We start from the raw sequence: 11,314 nt of genomic DNA on the forward strand, positions 1-11,314 counted from the left end.
GCAGAAGCCATAACAATAACCAATAGGAGCGACAAATCTTAGACTTCGAGGTCTAAACCTGAGACCTAACTAACCCTTCTTTTCTTCATAAGTTAGCCTGTCTCTAACATTTCATTATAGCAATGAAAAGCCAGCTTGCTATAATTCAGATTCCAGAAACAGCTGGCGCATGAGACCCTGGGCATTTGACGCTCCATGCGTATAACATCTTCATGTGGTTCTCAGTACTTTGAGGCTTTATCTGGGTTGGGTTTTTTGTGTGTTTGTTTTTTGTTTGTTTGTTTGTTTGTTCGATCTGGTAGTGAGGATTGAACCCAAGACCTCACAAAGTTCTGGGCAGACGTTCATTGAATTATCCCCCCCACAGACACCTCACATTTTTCTATACTGCTTTACTTGAACTTCGCTTTCACATCTAGAAAAGTAAGTCTGTGTGTCTCTGGGGTGCTACTGGACTTGCACCCCAATAGCAACAGAACAGCTTGTTACTGTAGGAGTCTTAGTGTTCTCCTGCTGTGAACAGAAACCGCGACCACAGAAACTCTTACAAAGGAGAGCTTTTAATTGCTGGGGCTGGCTTACAGTGTCAGGGGTTTGGTCCGTTATCAGCGTGGCTGCAAGCATGGCTGCTGGAGGAGCTGAGAGTTCTACATCTGAACCAGCAGGCAGCAGGAAGAGAGAAAGACACTAGACCTGGACTGGAGCTTTTGAAACCTCAAAGCCCACCCCTAGTGACACACTTCAGCAAGGCCACCATCTAGACCTTTCAAATAGTGCCACTGCCTAAGCATTTGAATATATGAACCTCTGAGGGCCATACTTAGTCAAACCACAACAGGCAAGCCCGGTTCCGTGGGCAGCCCGGCAGGTTTATTCATCTAATACTTAAAAACTTTTTTATTATGAAAATGTTTAAATACATTCATCATCAACGCATCCTCTGTCATTCTAAGCTCATTTTTATGGCTGGATGAGATGAAAGGCAGGGAAGGATTTCAGTTACGTTTGTGTTTTCTCTTCACTAACAGAAGAAGCAAAACGCAGTACACCACGGGGAAGATACTGTTGTAAGACCAGCACAGCAGGCAGAGAGAGGAAAGGCTGCGGCCCTCCACTGCCAGCATGACGTAGGCGATGATGAGCTGGGTATGGGCCCAGGTGAGGGCTCTGTAGAGCAGCCGCAGGGGCCTGGATCTGATACACGCGTCGGCAAAGGTGTGAATGAGGTAATCGGCCTCCACCATGACAGACCAGCACAGGAAGCCAAACACCTGTCCTGGGTGGAGCCCGTGCCACCAGGCAGAGAAGGCGAAAGTCTGCAGCACCGGCCAGCGCCGGCTGGGCCGGAAGACGAGCCGCCTGAGCCACCGAGCTGTGCTTCGGTTCCACTGCCTCGCGAACTCGGAGATCCTGTGGGTGGTCTCCAGGGTCCAGATGTCCACGTCAGGGACGTAGCCCTCCTCCCCGGACCTCTGGCCGGCCTCAGAGGCAAAGCCCGCCGCGACGAGGAGAGAGTCGTCCAGGATCCAGTGGGAGTAGTAGGTGAGTTTAAAGAGCCCCGCGGAGGACCACAGGGTGTAGATGCACTCCAGCCGCTGGCAGTCTTCCAGGCCAGCTCCCGCGCTCGCCGCCCTCCGCAGCGCCCCCTTGAGGCACTCCAGCCCAAGAATCTGCAGACCCCTCCGGGTCAGAGCCCAGAGCGAGATACCTGGATGCGAAGAGCTCGGTCTCTGAACACAAGCCCGAAATCTCTGAAAGGAGCACAGGGAGCCTCCCAGGAGGGCAGGGAAAAAGAGCAAGTAGCTGAAGTAGGGTAGAGCCTCACACAGGTGCTCAGACAAAGAACTCCTGTTCCGGATGCCCCCCGATGCTGCCTCCACTTTCCCTTCACAGATGTCCAGCGAGAGGGACGTGATTCTCTGCGTCAGGAGCATGAGGGAAGAAAGAGTGATGTAGAATCTGAAAGAGATTTACATATATGTATGTTTGACATCACACTCTATTCTCTCTCTCCTGCCCACAGATCTCAGAGTAAATCACACTCCACAAAGTCTCTTAGAGTCTTTCAAAACCATGCATCATTCCAGGGCCAAACCACTAATCATGCCAGGCGGTGGTCGAAGTACGACGCCTTTAGTCCCAGCACTCAGGAAGCAGAGGCAGGCAGATCTCTGAGTTCAAGGCCAGTATTGTCTACAAAGAGACTACATGAGAGAAACCTTGCCTCAAGAAAAAGAAAAAAATACAATACATACAAAACAAACATACAATATATCAATTTAAATAAATAAATTAAAATGTTCCTCTTAAAAAAAGAATCGTTTACAAATATTAGGATCAGAGTCAGTGGTGCACACCTAGCCACCTAGCTCCAAGGGTTTGAGGCAGGAGGATAGCGAATTAGAGGCTTGACTGTACTATAGAGTAAGTTCTAGACCATTCCATAGATAAAAATCAGTAAAAAGAAATTTAAGACTGGAGACCTGGAAGAAATTTGATACAAAAGAAACAAGCATTGGTAGTAAAAAATAAAAATAAAAAAGATGAGTACAGAAAGCTGAAGCTCTTAAATATAAGCCAGGCCTTTGCTGTCATATTTTGGTGACTGGAGGGATATGCACAGAAGACTACATCAGGGTGAGTAGTGGCTCCTGAGCACCTGGGGTTCATTTTCACCAGCCTCCCGAACTATCACCGTGACACCCACGATCCCCTGGTAATGAGATTGCTGACGACAGCCACAGAAAATGGCAACGACACAATGCGTAATCAAGAAACCAGCACTGTCCCCAGTGCTGGTTCTGATTCGGACTTAAGGACTTAAGGACATCAGATCCTCTTGCCTGACTTACCCTGAGAGCAGGGTCACCTCCACATGCCAACTTCCCTTTTGTGGCAGCCTGTGTCCCCCCAAGTTCACATTCTGAAGGTCTAACCCCTGGGGACTCAATGGGAGCATATTTGGAGACAGGACCTTCAAGGATGCAGTTAAAGTGATGTCATGGGCAGACACTCATTCAACCTGACTTAATCGCTAGGACACACAGTCCCACCTGTGTGATCTGACACACGAACACACACACACACACGCATGTACACACAGATAACCACGTGACAACCCAGGAGAGCCCAAGCCGTGGAGAGACACAGTTCTGTAGTGTGTATCTGCCAGTCAGTGGGCTCCGCCGCAGCGGCTCTGGCGAGCTAGCAAGCATTGTCACTCCACATCTGCCCCAGCCTTCCTCCCATCAGAACCCGTTCAGCTCGCCCTTCAGGCCTCTGTCAGGTCCCCACTTCCCACTGCACTCCTGACTCATCCTGTCTAGTACAGTAATCCTGCCCACTTACTGTCTAAGCTTTCTGAGAGAAGCAAGCCCTAAGTCGGTCTCCATAACACAACCCCACCCCGTGTGTGTGTGTGTGTGCCCGAGTGTGTGTGGAGGCTGAAGGAGACCATGGGGTGTATGCTCTGCTCAATCACTCCTGTCCCTACCCCCTCCCCCAACATACTCCAGCCAGAGCCGGGGTTACAGCTGCACACACAACCACACCTAGCTTTTTCTACGACCTCTCAAGGTTTGAACTTGGGTCCACAGATTTGCACAGCAGTCTCGCCCACTGAGGCGTCTCTCCAGCCCACAAGCCTGAAGCCTTTGGTGAACATTGCCATATATATATATTTGAGATTGAGACAGGGTCTTCTTCACCAGGCTGGTCTCCAATTTGCTATGTAACTGAGGCAGCTTCAGCTCTTGATCCTCCCGCCCCCACCTCCTCCCGCTGGGATTACAGGCGGGTGTTATCACGTTCGGTCTGTCGTAATAATTTTTTAAAGGATTCTAGAGGCAGGGGGAGTGGCAAATCCAAGGAGCTCCAGCAGGTTAGAAGCAGACAGGTGCCCCGCCCAGGGCAGTGCTCTGTGACACAGGCCTATGCCAGCTGACAGCTGCTGGGGGCCAGGAACATTACGCCTCAGAAGCCCAGGTACTTGCTTTCCTAATCTTCTCAGTCCAACTGACTCATGGCACATGTCTCTAGCCTGTAATTAGCCCTCGGTTTTTGTTCTTTGTTGCTTTCTAGATTGGGTGGTTAGCCTTCTCCGGGGTGGAGGAAGTGATGAAAACAGCTGAGCCTGAATAAAGATAACACGCAGCTGCAGCCAGCCAGGCCCTCTGTGGTTTGGCTGTGCCATAACTGCCAAGGCTGAGATGAGCAAACTGTCATCACTGCCAGACACGATGACACTTACAGCGAGTGCCAGCTACTGAGTTATTCAGGCAGCAGCACGTAATGGCTGTCCGTAGTTACGGCACTGTATTTGCATTGATTATCTCTAACACTGTTGAGAAAGCTATTGCCAGCTCAGTGCTCCTTTTCTAGGAAAAGAAGCCGAGCCTTGGGAGGAGCCAAGTAGCTTAAGCGCATGCTCCGCGGACATGACGAGGATTAGAGTCCGTTTAGCACCAACCAAGCGAACAGGGGTCTTTACCTCACGGGGGGAGGCTCTTGCAGATAGTATTCGGTATAGTGAAGACCCAGGTGGCACAGGGTCTGCCAGCCCATCTGAAAGAAGAAGGTCAGCCTGTGGACTTCCGGTGGACCGAGTGAGGACACCAGAGCCACAGCGCAGAGAGCAGGGGTGAAGATGAGCAAAGCGTAGGGGCCCATGGCAGCCAAAGCCAGGACACCTCCTCCAACCAGGAGAAAGAGGTACCTGAAAGAAAAGGGACAAGGTGACACTTAGGACAGTGTGGCAATGAATTTCATCGTCCTCATCCCAAGGAATCAAATACAACGTGAAGAAGCTGTGTTACTGCCACAGTGAATCTTCCGTTCCGAAGGAGATAGAGCCCAGGTCCCTTGTAAACGATTACCTCAGGAGACAAATCCTGTTTCCTCCCTTGGCGACCCTGGTGGCTCTTGCATCCCCTCATACAAATGGCTGTAACCACTAAGAGCCTGTGTTGGTTTGAATGAGAATGGCCCCCGTAGGCTCCTATGTTTGAATGCTTGGGCCACAGTTAGTGGAACTATTTAGGAAGGTTTAGGAGGTGTGGTCTTGTTGATGGAGGTGTGGCCTTATTGGAGGAGGTGTGGGTTTGAAGGTTTCAAAAGCCCATGCCAGAACCAGCCTGCCTCTCTCTCCCTCTCTCTTTCTCTGTCTAGCTTGCTCACTCACTCTTGCTCTCTCCTGCTCTTTAATAAACATTATTGGACTTTCCTGTGAGATCAGCAGATGCCTCAGTGTGGAAAATTCTAGTACGTAAAAGCCCAAGACCATTCCTGGGATGATTTTTTTTTTTTTTTTTTTTTTTTTTTTTTTTTTTTTTTTGCCTATGCTTGAGATGACTCATCCCATTTCACTCCAATTAACACTTCTATGTGTAGTGGTTTAAGTAAGAATGACTCCCATAAGCAGAGCTATTTTAATGTTTGGTTCCCAGTTGGTGGACAGTTTAGGAAGGATTGAGACACAACCTTGTCTGGGGAGGTGTGTCACTCAGCCTCTTTGCCCGCAGATCAGGACATATTGGTCTCAGCTACTGCTCTAGTGCCATGCCTGCCTACCATCACTCTCCTTGCCCTAATGGTCATGGACTAACTGTAAGCAAACTCCCAATTAAATGCTTCCTTTTGAAAGTTGCCCTGGTCAGTGTCTTGTCAGAGCAGTAGAGCAGTAACTAACCACGTAAACATAAAGAGGATACTCATTCCTTGTAAGCAGAAGTACAAGCTAGGAATAACCCTTCCACCCAGAGACAGCAGCCCTAAAGGATTAATAAACACCAAATGTCTACACATGTATACAGTGAAGAGTGTGTATACTGAGTGCTTTTGATTTCATCTCTAGGCTTTCAGCTGGTAGTGAGCAGTACTGAGGGGGCTGACACCATACAATCATGAGTTCAAGACCAGCCTGGGGTATACAGTGAGTCCCTATCTCAGAAACAAACAAGTAAATAAATGTGAGTGTTAGGGGTGGGACTCTGGTAGAACCCTTGATCGCATGTCTGAGGCTCTGGATTCCTCCTCAACACTGAAGTGAACATGGCTACAAAGGACATGAGACAAGTTGTGTTATTGTTGGTTTTGTTTTGTTTTTTTAATCATTTTGCATTTGCATCTTATAGGTGAGGACAGGGTGCCTCAGAAAGTTTATTCACATATACAAGGACTCATCAAGAGAATTAAGACTCAACAGTCTTTGGGTTGGAGAAATATCTCGGTGGTTAAGAACACTTGCTGCTCTTGTAGAGAACCTGCGTTTGATTCCAGGTACCCATATCAGGAGAATCACGATAGTCTACAACTCCAGTTCCAGAGGATCTGATGCCCTCTTGTGACTTTCACCAGCTCTTGCACATACACACAAGCAGACACATACATACAATAAATAAGTATTTTTTAAAACAACTCAACAGGATACATGAGCCACCTTAGCCTTCAGGCAAGTGCATGGGGCCTAACCCTTACTTTTATGCTCACCTTGCTTTAACGCTTTGTGAATCCTCCTAAATATAGAAGACCTCTTCATAACTGTTCCCCTAAAGCCGCACAGTGGTGGCGCACCCCTTTAATTCCAGCACTCAGAAGGCAGAGGCAGGGGGATCTCTGAGTTCCAGGACAGCAGCGCTACACAGAGAAACCCTGTCTTGAAAACCAAACCAAACAAAACTAAATAACTGTCCCCTGTCTTCACCTCCCAGAAACAAGGGTAAGCGGCATCCCACCATGTTAACACAAGAGAACAAACACATCCTAACTTAGTCAAACCCAGTAATTGTAAATATTAGAGACAGTAGACTTTACTTAAGGTGATACACTAGGTGGATCTTAGAGGCGCTGCTGAGCAGTAGAGTGCATTTTCAGCACGTGCCTGGCCCTGGCCTCAACCCTGAACACAACACACATGTGGGGACACACACACACAGCTTCCCTAAATAAAAATCTTAGTTTCCTAAATAAGAGAAGTTGGGAGGTGGCTTTGGGCAATAGCCTGCTGACTTTTCAGAAGGATCTTCCACACAGTCCTCTTCCAAACAGAGTCTGCTTCTAATGGATTCACAAAGAAACAAATGATCCAGTCTTCAGATCTTTAGTGGCAATTTTAGGCCAAATTGAGGGATATTCTACCAAGATTTGTTTTGATTTATTTCTCAAAACAAACACACAAACAAACAAACAAACAACAAAAACTCAAAGACATCCCTTAAAACTATTACTTTGTTATACATGTAACATACAAGTAATGCAGCTTAATCTTAGGGTAAGCAAAATTCTATGCAACTAAGGCAACTGAAGACCAGGATCCATGGTCCGCACCTAGGATGTCTACCTTTCACTACTTCTGGCATCATCTTAGCATCTACCCATTACCCACTTCCCGTGAACTTTTCAATTTTTGAGTCAATGCAAACATGAACTTAGTTTCCGAGTCAGCTTTACTCTAATCCAGTGGTTCTCAACCTGTAGGTTGTGACCCCCTTGGGGTTGCGTGCTAGATATCCTGCACATCAGATGTTTGTCTTACAATCCATAACAGTAGCAAGATTACAGTTATGGAGTAGCAATGGGGTCACCACAAGATGAGGAAGTGTATTGAAGGGTCTCAGCGTTAGGAAGGCTGAGAACCACTACTAATCTATGCACAGTCATTGTCAAGCAGCCAGCAATGGGTGACAGGGAAAGTAAGCTCACCACATGCGTAAGTTACAAATAGAGAGTAGTCAACGTATGACGTTTTCATGTGCAGACCACTTTGTGGTTTCCAGATTTCCACCCTTTTATTGTACTCCTAGATGGAAAAGCAGTATCAGCCTACCTGGCCCATGTAGAAAAGGAATCCATGATGCAGAGATAATTAAACAGGAGTGCAAAGGGGAAAGCAGCCCCTTGATAAAGGGATACAGGATGGAGGAAGAAGAGCTGCAGCCAATCCATTATGAACCTGGAGCACGCTGTCCTCCTAGAGTTCTTAACCGGAGCCCTCCTACAACCAGGCTCTCCCTGGCTTTCTATGATGTGTACAAAGGCGTGAGGGGACAAAATAAAATGGGAGCCCTGGAGATAAGCAATGTAAAGGTTGGCTTTCTGATAAAGGGACCGAGCTATGGAAACCAAAGCACGCTGCAGTGTTCTCTCACCTTGAAGTGTTTACTGAAAACTCACTCTCAGAGGTTGTACCGTGCAGGCAACATGGCATATTATTTGCCTTTCTGGCCATCACATTGTCATATATTTTCTTCACTAAGCTAATGAAAAACATCTTTTGTGAGCAGAACAGCCTAGATTAATGGCAAAAGGAAGGCAGATCTACAAGACAAAATACAAGAAATCTCTTCTCAACTACCTCCATTATAGCGGCTTTTCTTCCTTTGCAGCATCACCCCCCACATCATGTACCTATTTGTTGATTACTTTATTTTCTGCCCTTTATAATAAAAGCAAGAGCTCTAAAAGGGGCAGGAAAAAAAGTTTCGTTTATTTCAAATATCTCCAGCACACAGAATAGGGATACAGCATACTTGGTATTCAATAAACATTTAAAGTACTGAAAAAAGACTGAAAGACATTCAGGAGTCTTACTCCCATGGATCTCAGTTCTTGGGGGAGAAGGGGACAGTAAATAAATACATTCATCTTAGTGAGTGTTTATGAAAGAAAACAATCAGAATAGAAGGGCGGCCTGCGTTTTATTACACGATGCTATGTTCTGAGTGTCTGTGCCCCTCCTCAAAGCCTAACCCTCAAGGTGATGGTATTGGGGTGAAGCTTCAGGGATTCCATGAGTTCTCTGCCCTCCTGTATAGGATTGGTGGTCTTACCAAAGGGCTTGACAGAACTTATTTCCACCCATGAGGATGCAGTGACAGGCACCATCTGTGAGGAACTGGCCTTCACCATAGCCTGGTTTCAAACTCCCCAGCTTCTAGAATTATGGACAATGAATTTCTATCATTTAGTCCCCACACAGTGCCACACAAAACGTGTGAGAGCCAGAGGGATCGCCTTTACCTCTGCCCAGCTGTGCCAGTAAGTCACTATGCAAATATCTTTTTATCTCTCGTTTTCTATGATTTCATTTCCATGATGTTTTTGCTCCTGTTTGTATTTTGCTCAGTGATGTCTCAAGGCTGTTGCTTTTGCTTCTCTGTTGAATTTACTACAACACATATTTTTAAAAAGATTTATTTTTAAGTGTGTGTACATCTGTGTATATATGCCACATCTAGCATGGTGGTACCCAAAGAGGTCAGAAGACCGCATCAGATCCCCTGGAGCTGAAGTTAAAGGCACCTAGGAGCCGTCTGTCATGGATGCTGGGAAGTGAACTCAGGATCTCTGAAAGAGCAGGGATCAGGCTTAACCACTCTCCAGAGCCTATAACACATTCTCTTCTATACTCTTCAGCCATATTTCATATACTCCCTCTTCTTCCTGTGTCTTTCTGTCATTCTTATCTCCTCCTTTTACTTCTTAATTACAACCTTTCATAGCACTGATTATCTCTAAAATCAGTGTACTCCAACAGTTATCTTCATTTTCCCCTCCCAACTATTTGACCCACTTCATTTTTTTTTTCTTTTCAAAGTCATTCAAAGCTGGGTGTGGTGGTGCGTGCCTGTAATCCCAGCATTCAGGAAGGCAGAAGCAGGCGGATCTCTATGAATTCGAGGCCAGCCTGGTCTACCCAGCCAGTCCAGGACAGCCAGGGCTACACAGAGAAACCCTGTCTCAAAAAATCAAACAACAACAAATTCATTCTATATGTAATCCTTATCTTTCCTCACTCTATTTCCCTCCCATTCCTAATCTTAACTAAAATATAAATAAGCACCATACCATCCTTGGTGTTTCGCCTCCAATAGTTATTAAAATGAAGGGAGCCACTGCCGTTAACTGGCTGGTGTGACAGCTGCAGAGTGGTGACGTGGTGATGCTACCCAGCTGTTGTGATTGCTCTCCTAGTCAATGCCCCATGCAGGGAATAATACAGAGCTCACACTAGGCAGCCTGCGCTCCTGGACTGAGAAGTTATTTTCTAAACTACACACTCAACTTCGGCACATCCAGGCCCTATTTGAACCCTGCAAATGTTTCAGCTGAAAGAACAGAGATGGGGCTAGAGCGATGTCACAGTGGCTAAGAGTACTGGTTGCTCTTCCAGAGGACCTAGGCTGGATTCCCAGCACCCACATGGCATTTCACAATCATCAAATACTTTGTTCTAGCCTCTCTGGGCACACATATGCATGCAGTATGTATACATACATACATGCAGGCAAAATATCCCCACACATAAAAAAGTGGAAAATAAAGGAATAGAGCTGATTTAAAAAAAAAATAATAAACCAGGGGTCTGGCAAAGTTGCTTAGCAGTTAAGAGTACTTGATGCTCTTCCCAAGTGTGCAGGCTCTATTCTCTGCATCTACCCGGCAGCTCACAACTATCTGTAACTTCAGTTCTAGGGGGATCTGACCCCTCCTCCTGGCCTCTGAGGTCACCAGGCATGCACATGGTCCACATGCTTGCATGCAAGCAAGGCGCCTAGGTGCATAACAGAAACAATAATACAGTGCAACCAATGAAGCTAAAATATAATCAACCACCAAGCCAAAAAAAAAAAAAAATAGCACCAGACATACAAATTCCAATACAGTGACATAATATGAAACAGTTAAGGCAACGAAAGTTCTCCAAAGGAGACTTACTATGGTTTTTTTGAACGTCTTTGTAATTGTTACTTTAAATTTCAAAAGCACTGACTGCTGAATAAAATAACGAGAGGATGAAGGATATGAAAGAAGAGAAATGCTGAAGAAAAACCACTCTGAAATGCTGGAAATGAAAACCATGGTAAGTCTATGATGGTTTGAATGAAAAATAACCGTTATAGTCTTGGGTATTTGAACCCTTGGCAGTGCTAATTAAAAAGGCTCAGGATGTGGGACCTGAATGAAGTAAGATGTCATGGAAGGTGGGCTTTGACACATTCAGTTTGCTTTTTCTGTTCTGTGCTTGTGGTTCAAGATGTGAAATCTCAACTTCCTATTCCTGCCCCCAGGTCCTCCAACCGTTACCATACATAGGTTCTGCCATCATAAAGTCTTATGGAACCATAAGCCAAAATGAACTTTTTCTTCCTTAAGTTGTGTTTGGCTGTGATGTTTTATCTCAGTAACAAAAAAGTAACTTATTCAAAGCAAAAACAAACAAACTGTAAAAGGCCAGGTCTTTAATCTCAACACTGGGGAAGCAAAAGCAGGAAGATTTCTGTGAGCTCAAGGCCAGACTGGTCCACCCTGTCAGTTC

The 11,314-nt window shown here is 46.1% G+C and overlaps 1 protein-coding gene across 1 annotated transcript; it reads right to left on the reverse strand.

Moving 5' to 3' along the window:
- Positions 1-995: 995 nt before the first annotated feature.
- Positions 996-7,941, reverse strand: Mboat4 (membrane bound O-acyltransferase domain containing 4). Its single transcript, XM_055593405.1, has 3 exons — positions 7,823-7,941; positions 4,490-4,714; positions 996-1,959 (listed from the first exon to the last, which is right to left on the reverse strand). The coding sequence occupies exons 1-3, from the start codon at positions 7,939-7,941 to the stop codon at positions 996-998; spliced, it is 1,308 nt and encodes a 435-aa protein (XP_055449380.1).
- Positions 7,942-11,314: the final 3,373 nt, after the last annotated feature.

Source organism: Psammomys obesus, unplaced genomic scaffold (genome assembly GCF_907164565.1).
Source record: "Psammomys obesus unplaced genomic scaffold, mPsaObe1.curated_primary_1811, whole genome shotgun sequence".
NCBI lineage: Eukaryota > Metazoa > Chordata > Mammalia > Rodentia > Muridae > Psammomys > Psammomys obesus.